Genomic DNA, 18,240 nt, shown 5'->3' with positions numbered 1-18,240 from the left:
AAAACACAATGAAATATGTAAGAATGGGCTATTTCAGTTTAAATCCATACATGCCTAAATGGATGACATGACCTTAAATCACCCACACAGGGGGTGTAGATTTCAAATGGAGTCACCCATTCAAGTAGCCTCATTTGAAATATGCACCCCCTGTGTAGAAGATTAAAGTTGTGTCTTCCATAGGGGTGTATGGATATCAACTGGATTAGTCCAATGTGATAGGCAATTGGTTTATTTTGATATTGAATGTTTAACAAAAAGTTTTGCTTACACCATAAGTGTGACTATAATTGTAAGAGTTATTCAAGAAAATAGGAAGATGACATGTTTTGAATCCTATTGAGTATGTCATTGACTCATAATATGCTAAGTATGTTTATATTGTACATAGTGGACCTACATGGCAACCATTTGTATATCTTTCCCTTCACCATAACCTATGGTTGTCAGGATAGAGATGTACTTTAATTAAGCATTAATAGACTTTCATGTTCATTACATGTATGGTAATTGAGTTTAGGCTTTGTTTCACTAAACAAAGCAGAGAAACAACTTGCCCTATTGATATAAACAAGTAATGTGTGCTTTTCTTGACAAGCATTCCTTGTTGATATAAAACTGATACTAAAATTCATACTTCCTTTTGTTATAATATACAATGGATATTGTATATAGATAGTAATAATTGGGTGAAACTCTTATTAAAAGTAATTTTATGTACCAAACTTACAATAGACCATTCCTGTAGGTTTCTGTCTTCTTGTACATGTAAGCCTAAACAAAATTTAGGCCTATTCTGTCGGTCCGTGCCACGTCACTTCCGGTTGATGATGCGACTCAAATTTGAGTGAAAACAAGTCCTTGGTTCGATTTTTTTCTTGATTTCATTGGTGCTGTGTATATTTCGATCGCAAATAGTCAGTGGAATCAAACACGTTTCTAAGTTTTCAGAGTGGAAGTTACTTATTGATTTATTGTTTTATATAATGACAAACCGACAATTAAAGTCCATGGTCGAGTGTTGTTTTTTCCGAAATTTTTCGATGTTGCCACTCCAGTCTGGAGTGACTAGTCTCCTTCACAGCCGGTTTATGTCGTTCATTACAAACCGTGAGCCACGTGAAGCTTGGGCCCAAGACTAGAGATAGCCGGATGTTGGACCGACAGAATTGTCAAGACTTTATTGAGCGATTACCCATTCCGTAAGCTCTAATCCATGTCTTGATACTAGGCTAACTCTGAGTAAACTTACATGAATGTAATACTCAATCCTGTGAACTAATTGACATCCTGCTCAAATGTAAGCGCAAAATGTAATAATCATATGGCTAACTGTGATGAAATCAAAGTAGTATATTCATGCAATGGGTTTAGTTCCGGAGTCAAATGCAACTTGAGTCAAATGCAACTTGAGTCAAATTCAACTTGAGTCAAATTCAACTTGGGTCAAATGCAACTTTGGTCAAATGCAACTTGAGTCAAATGCAACTTGGGTCAAATGCAACTTGAGTCAATGTAACTTGAGTCAAATGTAATGTGGGTCAAATGTAACTTGGTTCAGATGTAATACAGGTTAAATATGACTTGGTTCAAATGTAACTTGGTTCAAATTACTGCAGAGCAAGTATATGCAGCACACTGACAGCAGTGCATATTTCAGAGTTCTCTAGATTTCTCCAGCATACCAGATCAAGTTTGCAATTGTTGGACATATATGGATTTATGAAAAACAAATTCAAGGCTTGAAAAAATGTCTGCAGTTATGTCCCAGGCATTCATGTGGTAATGAACAAGTAAAAGTAACTTTTAAAGTAAAAGTACATTTTAGTTTTTGCATTCAAATTGCGCAGTAATTGCACATACATTTTTTTGTAGTGGGTAAATGAATGGAGAGATCTTCATGAAAATAAATCTAAGTTTGATGTGATTTTGATTCCATGTACGTTGCTGATGACCTTTACTGGTTGAAATGGATGCAAATCCTCCCTGGCTCTAAAATGTGTCCTGGATGTCATGCTGTAAGATAGTGCACACACTAGTCTTGCAAAACTTGCATCATTACCTTGCGCAAATGCAAATTTCTGGAAAAAAATCCATGTGCGTTGAAATCCGCTGAACCTGTTGCATGAATAGCCAGTACCCCAACCTTAAGCTGTAAAGTGAAAAGAAACTGAGCTCAAAAAGAAACTTATATTTTTTCACAAGGTCATATCTTGAATTCCTGTCCATCAAATTGAACCAAAATTACACACAGATTTACTTCAATACTCTACTCTTAACACATGTCAGTAACCAAGCAGTTATCCAACTGACACAACAGCAAAATGCACTGACATGGGACATGTATGAAAAGCAGAAAGCAGCACCATTTTATCATCTGTGCAAGGATTTTTTTTGTCCTGGGTGCCAAATGTTGGGCTGTGAAAGTGAAGGAAGTCCAGGAAGCTGTCCCATGACAGTGCATTTTGCTGTTGTGTCAGTTGGACAACTGCTTGGTTACTGACATGTGTTTTGAGTAGAGTATTAAGGTAATCCTGTGTGTAATTTTGGTTCATTTTGATTGACAGTATTTTAAGATATGACCTTGTGATTCACAAGTTGTAAAAAATTATAAGTTTCTTTTTGAGCTCAGTTTAATAAGTACATAATAGCACTGACATACAAGCAGAGAATAATGAAATAAAAGCCTCATACCCATCATGGCTGACTGACAACATGCAAACCCTACACAACACTCCCTGACAGCTAGGCACTTGTGTTCTAACTAACCATCCCTCAACTAACAAAAGCATTGTAAGATTTTGATGGTTTTGCTGTTGTGGCAAATATGAAAGGAGAAAACGGGAAGAGTGATCAAACCACAGACCATGGGTTTGTAAGATTTGTGCCTTAAACTTCTAGACTATGGGAGCTTTGTGATTTAGCAAACGAAAGTTTGATGTACAGGGGTGTATATACTAATACTATTCTTAGTCAGTGGGAGTGGTCTAGTTCATAGACACAAAATCTGATTGGACAATCGCATGATTTCGGGTGTCATCTATCAGGCCGTAGACGACCTCACGTCATCATGAGTGTTGAGAACGCGTAACACGCTCATAGAGGTGCGCGTATGTATCGCGATGTTTGCGTGAGACGCAGTGCGGAACACTTTCGCACGCCGCTTAGCAGCACGCAACAAAAGATGTGAAGTTGTAAACAAGTTTCGTTCATTTTAGAAAAAGGGAGTTTTTATGACTTAATTTTTGCTTTAAAAACAGTTTACAGTTATTAAAATAATATTTAACTGACTAAGAATCGTAGTGGATGCCGGCTGCACCGGCATCCACTACTCAAAATATTGGACCTGCCTGTCGTCTATCATATGGTAGAGGAAAGCCAAAATAAAAAATTCCTATCGTTTATTCTCTAAGTAAGCGGTCACTCAACCCTACCTCGTTTGCTCAAGTTTCCCATAGTTAGGGCTTGAATAATCCTCACTGTAGAGCAAGGCTATGCCAGTTGATATCCATACACCCCTCATAATGGAAGACATGACCTAAATCTCCCACACAGGGGGCGTAGATTTCAAACAGAGTTGCTAATTCAGGTAACTCCATTTGAAATTCATACTCCCTGTGTGGATTAAATAGATGTCTTCCATAGGGTGTATGGATTTCAACTGGAATAGCCCATCTAATAGGAGGAGGAGGTTGGGTTGAATGATTGGTTATATCAAATTTTCAGTTGCCTAAATCACAAAGCTCCCATAATAAAGTGGTTTAAGCCACAGGTCTCGCAAAGCTGAGGTCCTGGGTTCAATTCCCTGGTAGGATCACTTCCTTTTACCTCCTTTGATATTTGATACAACAGCGAACCTGTCAAAATATTACGAAATTTGTTAATTCCAGTTATTATAGCATCCGTCTTTTACATGTAACAAATATAGTTGGTTATTATAGTTATATTGTAGGTATATTTTGTTGAATAACATAGATCACTTATGATATGGTTATGATATGTCACCTCTTTTATAGTATATAACAAATAACATTAGATATACATTACTTTCAAACTAAGTAAAGTTTTCCCCTATGCAAAAAACATGTATGTTACAGCCTGATGCCAACATACCGTAAAACCTCGTCTACAAGCATATAGAGTGATTTTGATGAAAGCTAAATTAATCCAGGCGCCATCAATCGACAAAATCGGAACATTATGGAGTTACCGATACAAGAATATACAAACAAATACTATTGTAAGACCAATCTATTGCATTGAGATATTTGTGGCTGCTCGTTTTAATATAGCCTTCATCACAATAACTCTATATGCTTGTAGATGATGTACAGTAGTTGACCTGCTATTCTATTTAGATTTGGTACTTGTTTTCATATATAGAAAGGAACACATGCAGGTGTAAGTAAGTCTTGTGAGATCTAATTAGGGACAGACTAGGTCAGTTATATATAGGTACCCTTCTAGATTTAAATGTCAAGCTCAGCTTGAAAAAAGTCAAACTATAAGTCTGTCCATTAAACTTTTGTTGGATCCGTTTGCGCCCATTAGTCCTGGCCCTGTCCTACAGACCCGTATACATTGTTCAAAGAGGAAAGTTTGAAAGTTGATTTGAGTAGGGAATGCATAGGTCTTCCAAATTCTACTAGGTGGAAAATTCCAAACCCGGGCAAACTCTGTATATGGCCATTTTTCAAAATGGCCGCCAAAATGTACTTATGAACCAGATAAAATGACAATAACTCTGAAACTACTTGACCTAGAGGGGCGAATGAGGTGTCTATCCCCACTAAATCAAGGCTGTCTGATTGAATTAAGGGTGTTTCATGGATGTCTGAGGTCCAGGACATCTGAAATCCAAGATGGCCGCCCGTAGCAACCATAATAATCATATTAGCCAGATAATATCACAATAATTCGGAATCTACCTGACCTACCAGGGTCATTGAGGTGTCTATTCCCACTAAATCAAGGCTGGCTGAGTGAATGAAGGGGGTTTCATGGATGTCTGAGGTCTGGGACACCTGAAATCCAAGATGGCCGCCCATAGCAACCATAAATCATCATATTATCCAGGTGAAATGACAATAATTCGGAATCTACCTGACCTACAAGGGTGATTGAGGTGTCTATCCCCACTAAATCAAGGCTGGCTGAGTGAATGAAGGGGGTTTCATGGATGTCTGAGGTCTAGGACACCTGAAATCCAAGATGGCCGCCAGTAGCAACCATAATCATCATCATATTAGCCAGATGAAATGACAATAATTCGGAATCTGCTTGACCTACAAGGGTCATTGAGGTCTCTATCCCTACTAAATCAAGGCTGGCTGAGTGAATGAAGGGGGTTTCATGGATGTCTGAGGTCTGGGACACCTGAGATCCAAGATGGCCGCCCATAGCAACCATAAATCATCATATTATCCAGGTGAGATGACAATAATTCGAATCTACCTGACCTACAAGGGTGGTTGAGGTGTCTATCCCCACTAAATCAAGGCTGGCTGAGTGAATGAAGGGGGTTTCATGGATATCTGAAGTCTAGGACACCTGAAATCCAAGATGGCCGCCCGTAGCAACCATATAATCATCATATTAGCCAGATGAAATGACAATAATTCGGAATCTGCTTGACCTACAATTAAGGGTCATTGAGGTCTCTATCCCTATTAAATCAAGACTGTCTAATTGAATGAAGAGGGTGTCGTTGTTGTCTGATGTCTAGGACACCCACAATCTAAGATGGCTGCCCACAGTAACCATATAATATTCACATTAACCAGGTGAAATGACAATATCTCGGTAACTATTTAATCTAGAAGAGCAATTAAGGTGTATAACTTCGCTAAACCAAGGCTGTTTGATTAAATGAATGTGATAGCATGGTTTTCTGAAGTCGAAGTCACGCCAAATCCAGATGGCAGTTATAGCAACCACTATAAACCAAATGAAATGTCATCAATTAGAACCTATATACCTTTGAAAATCAAGGCTAGTTTCCATGGTTATCTGAGGTCTTGGACACCTAAAATACAAGATGGCTACCCATAGCAGCCACATGCATATTTCTACAGTTATAACTCTTGCAAATGATTTGACTTGGGGTATATAGGTACATGAAATGTTGCCCACTTAACCAATGTTACGATATTGATTGTTAATTTTGTTTGTTAATGTTACAGGTGAGTAGAGATTGACAGACTTGACAGAGGAAAAGGAAAGTACATCTCAGATCGATGGACTGCTCATGCTCCTGCAGACCTTGAAAAATGTATCATTTGTCAAAAGAAGAGCAATAAATCACAGTCACTTCAGAGTGGTGAAACTGGTAGGACACGTGTACGAGAGGTAGCTGAACTCACAGATGACGATGTTAACAAAAAGCTAAAGGTTCTTGGACCCGATCATACATTCATGTATCATAACATGATTGCATGTTATGAAAGGTATATACAAATACACGAAACGTCCACATACCACCAGAGGAACCTCAGGTAGATGAGGGTCCTTAAGCTCACCTCATGCCAGCCACGAGCAGCACCGTCGTTCCCCGTCCAGGGCCTAGTAGCCAAACCAAACCTATTTATATTAACTGTGCGGTATGTTGCTTTGATAGGGTACGAGTAAAAGAAACAAGGGTGCGTGAAAAATTTCGAATTTGTAATAGAAAAATTGCATTGAGGTTTTTAGAAGCAATGAAATCTAGGATGATGTCTTTGTCAGATGCGCAGACTTGGCTACTCCTGAAGATGTATAATGCTGCTGACATTTATTGTCATAATTAATGTTTTAAACAATATGTTACTTTATCAAATCAGGAAGAAAATGATACAAGTCAAAATTCCCAACCTAACTCGAAACGTAATTCGTTCATGGAAGCTTTGTCTTTGCCAAAATGAGAGACATGAATGTTGTTAAGTCGTGTGGGGAAATTCTCAGAGACGAATTTAAGCAAGTTCACCACACAAATGCCAGATCAGTTGCTTACTTTCTTTGCATCATTCTTCGGGAAATATGTTTGGTTTGGCTGCTAGGCCCTGGACAGAGAACGACGGTGCTGCGCGTGGCTAGCATGTGGTGGGCTTCAGGACCCTCATCTACCTGAGGTTCCTCTGGTGGTATGGGGACTTTCGTGTATCTGTGTACCCGTTATAACATGCATTAGTGTTATGGTACTTGAATGTACAGTCAGGTCCAAGAACCTTTTGTAAACATCATCATCTTTGAGTTCCGCTACCCCTTGTACACGTTTCCTACCAGTTTCACCACTCTGAAGTGATCCTCGACTGGAGGAGCAGGGGCAGGCTTGGAAATAAGGAGATTAAACCCCTTTATCTGAGGTGTACTTTCTTCCTTTTCCTCTGTCGTGTCTGTCAATCTCCCGGGTCAATCTCTACTCACCTGTAACATTAACAAACAAAAGTTAACAATCAATAACGTAACATTGGTTAAGTGGGGGAACATTTCATGTACCCTCCAGTCAAATCATTTGCAAGAGTTATAGCTGTGGAAATATGCATGTGGTTGCTAGGGTAGCCATATTATATTTTAGGTGTCCAAGACCTCAGATAACCATGGAAACATTTTTACTCAATCAACTAGCCTTGATTTTCTGGGGATAAGCACATAAATCCAGCCTCTAGGTCACATAGGTTGTAATTGATGACATTTAACTTGGTTAATAGTGGTTGCTATGGCTGCCATCTGGATTTGGTGTGACTTCGACTTCAGAAAACCACCTGAATATTATATGGTTGTTATAGGCGGCCATCTTATATATGTGGATGTACGCTAGACATCAGACAACCATGACACCCTCTTCATTCAATTAGACATGATTTAGTAGGGATATAGACCTCAATGACCCTTGTAGGTCAAGCAGATTCCGAATTATTGTCATTTCATCTGGCTAATATGATGATTATGGCTGCTACGGGCGGCCATCTTGTATTTCAGGTATCCTAGACCTCAGACACCCATGAACCCCTTTGTTCAATCAGACAGCCTTGATTTAGTGGGGATAGACACCTCAATGACCCTTGTAGGTCAAGCAGATTCCGAATTGTTGTCATTTCACCTGGCTAATATGATGATTATGGTTGCTACGGGCGGCCATCTTGGATTTCAGGTGTCCTACACCTCAGATATCCATGAAACCCCCTTCATTCACTCAGCCAGCCTTGATTTAGTGGGGATAGACACCACAATCACCCTTGTATGTCAGGTAGATTCCGAATTATTGTCATTTCACCTGGCTAATATGATGATTTATGGTTGCTATGGGCGGCCATCTTGGATTTCAGGTGTCCCAGACCTCAGACATCCATGAAACCCCCTTCATTCACTCAACCAGCCTTGATTTAGTGGGGATATACACCTCAATGACCCTTGTAGGTCAGGTAGATTCCGAATTATTGTCATTTCATCTGGCTAATATGATTATTATGGTTGCTACATACGGCGGCCATCTTGGATTTCAGGTGTCCTGTACCTCAGACGTCCATGAAAACCCATTCATTCAATTAGACAGCCTTGATTTAGTGGGGATAGACACCTCAATCACCCCTCTAGGTCAAGTAGTTTCAGAGTTATTGTCATTTTACCTGGTTCATAAGTACATTTTGGCGGCCATTTTGAAAAATGGCCATATACAGAGTTTGCCCGGTTTGGAATTTTCCACCTAGTAGAATTTGAAAGACCTATGCATACCCTACTCGAATCAACTTTCAAACTTTCCTCTTTGAAAAATGTATACGGGTCTATAGGACAGGGCCTGGACTACATCATTTACAGCATGAATTACATTTAGGCCGTGAAAAACTATTGTTATATTGGCATAACCCAACCTGCTAAAAAACACCTCTAAAGTTTCCATTTTGGGTGCATTTTGAAAAAGTATTGGAAAATGCACCCAAAATCACACAATTTAGGTGTTTTTTGGAAAGAAAATGTGGAAAAACTTGGTAGTCGACATAACAATTAATTTCTTGGGCCATAGTTACACTTGATGACCCTGTGCATGTTGAACTCCTTTTGGCATGTGGAATGAATACTATCTTGTTTTAATTTTGAGTAAAATTATGAAAGTTTTTCAAAATGTAATGAGCTTCTATCGGACAACTTCAACTTCATGGGATGTGGATAGTGTTTACATAGCAGATGGAATGGCAAGCGTCAATTTTTTTTTTTTGCGCTATTCAATTTGGAAATGACTAATTGATGAACACAATTATGTAAGACCAACTAGAAGTATGATAAATGATGTTATAATCTTGAAATACAGGGTGTCCCTGAAAGAACTGTATTGTCAGAAACTTAATTGTTTGGGTATTTTAACGCCACAACTAAATATAACTAAATAACTGGTGTGGTTGAGGAATAAATCAGCTATCACATTCCTTTTGAATATTGACAATTGACCACACCATTCGTGAAATATAAGAATTTTACGAAACCCTCATTTTCAAACCATTCCACGGATTCAAATATCAATCGATGATCTGCATTCGGAGTGCTAATCACTCAACAAACATCATTAGCGCATGAGGCGTCTATTGTCATTGACAGATATTTGACTCTGTGGAACAGGCTGAAAATGAGATAGTTTCGTAAAATTCTTTTGTCAAAATTCAAAAAGTAGGTGATAACTGATATATTTCTCAACCACATTGGGCTATTTAGTTATGTTTGGTATATTCATTAAAATATCCAAAAAATTCAGTTTCTGACGATACAGTTCTTTCAGGGACACCCTGTACTGGTAGAGAATGATCTCAAAGTTTTGAATTCAATCTTTTACTGGAACAAACTTTATAACTTGCTACGTTGCGTCTGATACCATCAATCTTCATCAGGCAACTGACCCCCTGGGCTGGTCATGTGGTACTTACAGATGACTAGAGATCTTCTTGATTCCCCGGTCCCATTTGTGAGATATGTTTGTGTCTCGGAGTCCTCCTATATTGTATAGTGACGGCTGCTACACTCTCTTCCAGATGGCTTGTTGATGCATCGCCTGTGCCACTGCTCCTCCTCATCAAGAATCACTGTATCCTCAGTGTCAATGTGACCTGTGTCTGTAAGATCGGGTACAAGGCAAAGTTCTGGGCCTGGTTTGAACTACGCCTCCTGTGTTGATTGATTCTGGTTTGTAACCCTGAGCACTACCTGCCGATCTAATTAACATTGCCTCTGATTGGTCAATTACATGATATCTTCACTTTAATCTCCAATCAGAATGGAGCTTTGCAAATAATTCACCCCAATTTTTTTGTGTAGTGAAATTATTCTAACAATGTTGGTGATTGGTCCAATTGATAATGAAAACTTTGGCCAATCGGCAGGTAGTTCTCATGGGGTTAAGGCTTGTTTTGTTTACCAACATAGACAGCTGAGCAATCAGAGTCACTACACACCAATCCGTATTCTATAGTTTTCGGCAAGGATCTTCAGGGGTCTGCCAGGGGTGTGAAATCTCCTCTTTTAAGCTGAATTCCTCTTTTTTGGAAATTTCTTTGAGGCAAAATTTTAGCTTTTTCTTTCATTTTCAGCCAATTTTGAGCATATTTCAGTGCTTTTCCTCTTTTTCCCTCTTTTTTGAAAAAAGTTCCTCTTTTTTCAATAGAGGTCATTCACACCCCTGGGTCTGCTGATTAGGCCCTGTTTATAGAGCGTAAACAGAGAAGTGGGGTTCTTATTGGCAATTGAATCGCCTCATCATCTCATCGGCACCTCAATCGCTGATCAAGCTGCATAGCATTGTGTGACCCAGACATGATCTATGGTCCTTTCTTTCAGGCTGTCCAATTTTGCTATCGCCTGTCCAAAAGACAGTTGGCGGGGTCACTGGCTAAGCCAAAGCTTTTCACGCTGAACTTCAAAGCTAGTGCCGGTGACTCGAGGTAGATTTATAGACTATAATAATGCCCATTGTAACCACAGTCCATAGTCAGTGGAAAAAATTGCATGCCCAGGATAATCAATATAGCTATGGTTCTAAAGTTGTAGTTGATGTCAGAATTCATTGTTTTATTAACTCTATTGTTCTTTCAGATGAATTTATAGGAGAAGCTATCGTGTCATTAGAAGCATTGGAGCGTAACCCAAGTAGCAGACAAATCATTCCTTTACAGGGTAGAGAATTGGAAGTAGATAACATAAAAGGATCCTTGACAGTAGAGGTAAGACTATAGTAGGCAAATGAGCTAATTTGCATAGTTATAAGATGAATGTGTGGGAAAATTTACCTGGTAATTAGAAAAGCCTTGGACATATTCCCATAGAAAGAATACCATTCCTTTAGAGGGTAGTGAATTGGAAGTAGATAACATAAAAGGATCCCTAACAGTAGAGGTAAGACTATAGTAGGCAAATGAGCTAATTTGCATAGTTATAATATGATTTTGTGGGAAAAGTTACCTGGTTATTATATAAGCCTTGGACGTATCCCTATAGCAAACGAACCATTTATTTATAGGGCAAAGAATTGCAAGTAGATAACACAAAGGATCCCTAACATTAGAGGTAAGACTATATTATGCAAATGAGCTAATTTGCATAGTTATAAGATGAATGAGCTAATTTGGATATTAATAAGATGAGTGCGTGCAACAGTAGAGGTAAGACTATATTATGCAAATGAGCTCATTTGCATAGTTATAAGATGACTGTGTGGGAAAAGTTACCTGGTCATTTAGAAAAGCCTTGAACATATTCCTAGAGCAACAAAGCATTTATATGGCAGATAATTGGAAGGAGATAAAGCAACAATCCCCTCAGGCCCGTACACAGTGGGGGTGCGACCTCACCTCCCCAAATTTGCAAAAGTATACAAAAAGTCCCAAAATTTAAGAATTTGTGAGTGTTGCTAGCACAGTTATTTTACGTTGTTTTGGTCAAAAAAGGACCAAATTTGGGGGAAAAGTCCACTTTTATCACAAAATCGCCCCTCCCCCTTTGGAAAAAAAGTCCACTTTTTCAAAATCAGCACCCCTCCCCCCCCCCAAAATACTTTGTACGGGCCTGGATCCCTTATATGAGAGGTAAACTCTCAATATGCAGATGACTTAATTTGCATATTAATAAGTGGAAGTTTATAGGAGGAGCTATCGTTGCATTGGAACATAACCCCCAGTAGCAGACATCATTCCCTTACAAGGTAGAGAATAACATAAATGAATAGAGGTAAGTTATCATTATGCAAATGAGCTAATTTGCATTGATTATGCAAATATGAGCCAATTTGCATATTAGTATAATGAGTTTGTAAACAATTCCTCTACAGCCACAGGAAACAGAAATAGACAACATAATGGGATCCCTTACAGTAGAGGTAAGCCCTCATTCTGCAAATGTACTAATTTGCATATTAATAGGATGAGCTGTGAGAAAACTTTTTTCTCATAACGAGAGGGAATAACGGGCACTTTTTATGCATGATGTACACTTTACAGCGCAGTTACAAAGAGGATGGTCAGATCCACACCCTTAGGGTCTGTTCATACTACCCCGCAATTGCTTTGCGATGCGGTGCGGTGCCGATATATCGATTACTTTTTGCTGCAACTAGTCGCATTTCCAAGTTAAAATGTATTTAACTTGTTTGATTGCGATATTGCAATGCAGTATTTTTCAGTACAATGCGATACGGCATCGCACTGAATTGCAACGCAATTGCGGCGTAGTATGAACGGACCTTTATTCATCTTTTTCTCCTTCAAAACATGACTGCCACTTCAAAATGCAACACAGGATCTTCATAATTTGTTGATAAGCTTTAATAATGTCATAAACAGTCATAAAACTGTCAATTATGGTCATTTTAAGAGGATACAGTGTTGCATTTGGAAGAAGCAGGTTTTTCAATAACCATCAAAACGTTTTGATATATCTTGTATATAGTATTCTACGGATAATACACATTTTGGCTCTTGCATCAAAAAAGGATTGGAATATAATTGTAATGCAACTTCACAGGTTGAGAGTGGGGCCAAGGTCATTCAACCAAGATGGAAATTATATATGATGAAATCAGACCATCCTCAAAAAGTAACAATTAACCACAGAATTAGAGAAGGAGAACCCGGACTCCCTATACCGCCACGTACAATCGCGCGTCATCTATGGGGAGAAAATTAGGGGGTATTCTTGTCCTTGCCGACGGTGCGTGGAGACGATCGAAGCATATGAAGCGTCTTGGTATCGCGTGCAGGTCGCATTAAGTGCGTCTCACGAATGCGCCCATCATCCATGTTGCACTTGCATGACGACGAATGCCTCGAGCGCATTTCCGAGGTCAAAACGAATACCACTAATTTTTGCTCCATACCTGTATCAAGATGGCGGTCAAGTCCTGGTTCTCCTTCTCTAATTCTATACAATTAACCAATATTGGGCTATTCCAGTTGAAATCCATACCCCCTATATGGAAGAGATTACCTTACTCTTATCCACAGCGCGTGTAAATGTCAAATGGGGTTACCTGAATGGTTGACTCCATTTGAAACCTACACTCCCTGTATGGGAGATGAAGGTTGTGTCTTCCATGGGAGATGTGTGAAATTCATGTGGAATAGCCTATTTGCAGCAGGTTGAGTTGATTTACAATATATTTAAAGTGTGTTGATTTACAATATGTGACGTGTCATGTCAAAAGGAGACACTTTTGGGCAGGTTATCAATTTTGAGATTTTTACATATCTTAAATAGGCCCTATAGAGATATTTTGCTCCACAACACTGTTTTCTCCAACGAAATCGGACATGCCTAAGCGAAGATATTGAGTTTGTAAGTTATGGTATTAATAAAATTGGAAATTGAGATATCGGCCTTTAAAAATATTATTGACAATGTTGAGAATAGGAATTACCTTGAAATATATCTCAAAAAATACAAGATGCCAGTTATATTCCGGTCTGAAACTATCAGAAAATATTGTTAACATTAATAACATCACAAATTCGCAACAAACCCAAATTGTGAAAAAATCACCCAGGGGCAGATTTTTGGCTATTTCTCCGTTTACGATCCTGCCCAAAAGTGTCTCCTTTTGACATGACACGTCACATATATTTACCGCAATGTGTCAACATTAGGCCTAAAAAAGAATTTGCATTGTATTGACCTTAGAGAGCTCCAAAGTCAGGGTCAGTCGGTTTACATTTTCTCTTCAACTTGTTTTTTAATGTATCAGAGTTGTGCAGTATGAATTACAAACAGGCAAAACATTTTCACAACATTTTTGTGTATTTTATACCAAACATGAAGATTCAAATATGACAAAAGACAATGCAACCCCATTTTTCCAGATTTTAAGAGTCAGTCGAAAAGAGCAATGCAAATAGTCTTTTTTTAGGCCTTACTTAACACATGCGTTAATCTGGTCCTGGTTTGACTTGTGTTAAGGCAAGTGGGATATTTTTTCCAGTTTCAGCCATTTAACTAAAAAACTGCAGTGTAAGTAGTTCTTAATATATTTAATATATTGATCTTATAGGAAATGAGTCAAGGAAGACAATAATTGCATTTTTAATTTGATAGCGATTGTGGTTCTTGAGTCAATGCAGAGAATCTATCAAAATCAAACGTATGTGTGTTTCTCCCTCCTGCAAAAAAAATCATGCACATGGGGCGGAAATGACACACCTTTATCAAGCCCTGTGATCTCCTTTATAGAACCCATACTATTCCTCTTTTGTGTAAGCTTTATTTGTCTCAATATTTGAGGGCAAATACGGCTAGGTCATGCTTTCCTCTGACCCACCTGAACTTGCAATTCAGTGAGTTCACACATATATACGCATCGCATGTGTGATTGACCAAGAGTTGGCTGCTTTTAAAACTCAAGATCACAGGATACAAAAAAGGGGACAATTGTATTTTTAAGAGTGTTACTACTAACATGTTGTTGTTTGTTATTATTTTTATGAAATGCAATCACTAAACGTTCTGATATGTGTGAACGGGGCTGTATTAGGCATAAACAATCGGTTATGACCTAAATTTTATTAATGAATCCATAATTATTTTTGGGAATGCAGCAATGTCAAGATTCAGGTAATACACGTAAGTGCGTTTTATAGGCAACTGTCATGTACGTCCTGAGCACAGTGATGTCATACTTTTGAAATACAATATTTTACTTATAAATATTGCTGGTGGCAGCATCATTTTTCTGCTCTGAATTATGAGGTACGCCACTTTTTTGTTGTCAAGTAACGTCATTTCCATGTAAGTCTTTATAGCAAAATGCGTAATATAATTACTAACACTTATGTATAGGCTCCTCTCCAGTGGCAACATTATTTTTCTGCTTATAAGAGTAAGATTAGCCCTGTGTAATGCATAGGAGGTACATTTGCCCTGTTCCCACCTTCTTGTATTGTGCCGGTATAGGAGTTGCAAGGGCCTGGCGATATATGTATGGGACTTTAAAAAAGGGGTACATTCTGGCATGTATGAGTTTCTATAACACTACTTAAATTTCTTTTTCCTCTTAGTTCCTATTTATGGAGCCAGCAGACCAAGTGTACATGGATTCACCAGGAAACACAGGAGTAACTTACAAATCACGCGTGCCAGCATCGCCAACCAAACGAGTCGAAACCCAGAGGACAGTCACTCCCGATGGGACGGTCATTACCACGGTAACCACAACAACGGCCAGACCTAAACAGATGGATAGGAAAGCTGCAATGAACAGTGAGTATACGTGAATGTTGAAACTTTTATTCAGCTGTGAAATGTTATATGTTGGGAAAGATGTAATTGGGCCCATTTCAAAAAGAGCCGAGATATCTTAACCCTGTGGGAACTTGTTGTTGGGCAGGAAAAACCTCCTATGTGTCATTGGCCCTTGAGCATGTTTAAAGCAAAACCTCCTATGTTTACCTGTTGGCAGTTTTGTTCTAAACATGTTCAGGGGCCGCAAGCTCATAGGAGGAGTTTTCTGCCCAATGACGCTTCCTTTCTTATAGAGCCTCTGATTGGTTAATTACATGACGTAATCAACTGAGTAACCAATCAAAATAGAGTTAATCAGATCTCTTTTTCAGCCTACTCACCATTCTTACCATATCTCTGATTGGCTCTATGTATGATGAAGCCCTCTTTGTAACCAATGAAAATAGGTCTTTGAGGCTGATTATATAGCTGGTAGTGCCCATGGGGTTAGTAAATCAAACTTAAGATCAGTTGTACTTTTTTTGAGAATGAGCCCTTTTTTAGACAAATTTGAGACAAAAGAATGCATTTGATTACAAAAATCTGTCTGACAATACATGCACTTCTTGATTAGAATAAATAGCAAACTGGTCCAAACATATCTTCGTTGGGCAGGAAAAACCTCCTACGTGCTTTTGGCCCCTGAACATGTTTAAAACAAAACTGCCAACAGGGTACATACAAGGTTATTCTTTAAACATGTTCAGGGGCCAATGACACATAGGAGGTGTTTCCTGCCCAATGATTATACAGAGTAGATTAAAAATACTTTTTTCAAAAAACAACAACATTAACGTAACAAGCATTTACAAATTTCTTACATAACAGCACACTAAAGGAGATGATGGGGAATGAAACTCAGGACCTCCGGTATACGAGACATGCACTCTGACCATGGCAATGGGAACTGTATGAGGAATTGCACATTATGTTGATTTTTTTTACACCCTTGCTATAACAGTGCTTTTACTCTATAGTATTTTTTACCCTTGACGAGTCTGTGATGTTAATGCGCATTGGGTGCAATTTCAAATCGCAGGCGTACGCTCTAATCACTGATGTACATAGATGTGTGCACAAAACAACTGCCTCAACGCACTACTATATGTTTTTCACCCTGATGTGGCAGTGATGTTAAAGTGTTGAGGCCGTGGTGTGCTCATCATATTGAAAGTGGCGGGCCAGGTTGTTCAGTTCCCCCGAATGGACTCACGAGTGGGGTCTAGGGGCCTGCCTTAGGGTCCCTGGTGGGGTCCAGCCTCTGGCGGGGGTCAAGGGTGCAGCGCCCCTGGAAGCTTTGGGGATTTAGCATTTTAAAAGGCCAAGGAATCCTATTTTGAGGGGGCAAATTTTGACGTTTTTGCACTGTCCCCCGAATGACCAACAAAAGTTGGGGGCCTGTTCCCCCCTGCCCCCCTTTGCACACGCCACTGTGTTGAGGTAGCTGTTTCATGCACGCATTTATGCGGCATCTTATGCTATTGCTTTGAGCGAACACTGATGATTTGCAGCTGAACCCAGTGAAATACACACAGATGTCATTGCCACATCAGGATGTAAAATGGTATAGTACAGTCAGTGATATCAGTGTGTATTTCATTGAGCTTGCATACAATGGCATGTGTTTAATGATGTTGCAAAGATGTGTGTGCGAAACAATGACTTCCCAACATGTTGAGGTCACTGACTACATACGGTTAAAAGCAATACACCACATTTCACCCGGATGTGGCAGTGACGTTAATGCGTTGAGGCAGCTGTTTCTCGCGCGCATCTATGTGGTGTCTATAAGAAAAAAAAGTGCAGTGATTTATAGTTCGCTACGCACAGGCACAACGCGTAGACGTTGATCCACAAGCCTCAGCACACTTTACAGGTTGTCGCTGACCACTAGGCCCCACATCATTCCATAATCCATTAAACAACAATTCAGGGACTTTCCTGCTTCAAGAGCGCACACCCTAGACATTCCACAAATAACCATCGCAACCAGGATCAGCTCCCCGAGTTTCATACGGGTTACAACGAGACAAATTAGCAGTGAGTTCCTTGTCCAGGGGAATTTCAAGCTAACTCAATTTTTCCATGAGAGCGCAAATAAGCACATTTGTGTGTACAACAAATAAACGCTAGCGATTTGAAGCTGCACCCAATGAAATGCGCACTGACATCACTGCTACATCAGGGTGAAAAATGGTAAATATACTGTGTGCACTTGCATAGAGGAAGAGATGAGAGATTGCATGCTTATCAAGTTTCATAAGCTCAAAGGGTTTGGTGGTGAACTGCATGTCTTGTATACTGGAGGTTTTGGGTTTTATTCTTATGTGGGGCAGCTTTAAATGTGATATTCTTCAGTGATATGTAACTATAGTATATGGCAAGACTGAAAACCTATAATAATTGAAAGATCCACATATCTTTTTACAAAGGATTTCTTTTAGTAAAACTCGCATACTGGAAACGTTTCTCCGTCTTCATAGAATTGTATTGTAATCACTAGCTCACCCCTCACACACT

The 18,240-nt window shown here is 39.1% G+C and overlaps 1 protein-coding gene across 1 annotated transcript in view; it reads left to right on the top strand.

Annotated features, from left to right (window-relative positions):
* The window catches only part of LOC140169186 (uncharacterized), a 144,915-nt gene that overhangs the window by 81,697 nt on the left and 44,978 nt on the right, over positions 1–18,240 (top strand). The window contains exons 10-12 of the mRNA XM_072192444.1: positions 11,053–11,180; positions 12,284–12,331; positions 15,498–15,699. Coding sequence (XP_072048545.1) covers positions 11,053–11,180; positions 12,284–12,331; positions 15,498–15,699 — 378 coding nt within the window. The remainder of the gene's footprint in view (positions 1–11,052; positions 11,181–12,283; positions 12,332–15,497; positions 15,700–18,240) is intronic.

The sequence above is a fragment of the Amphiura filiformis genome, chromosome 14 (assembly GCF_039555335.1).
Source record: "Amphiura filiformis chromosome 14, Afil_fr2py, whole genome shotgun sequence".
Taxonomy (NCBI): Eukaryota; Metazoa; Echinodermata; class Ophiuroidea; order Amphilepidida; family Amphiuridae; genus Amphiura; species Amphiura filiformis.
This window is presented reverse-complemented; position numbering and strand designations above follow the sequence as displayed.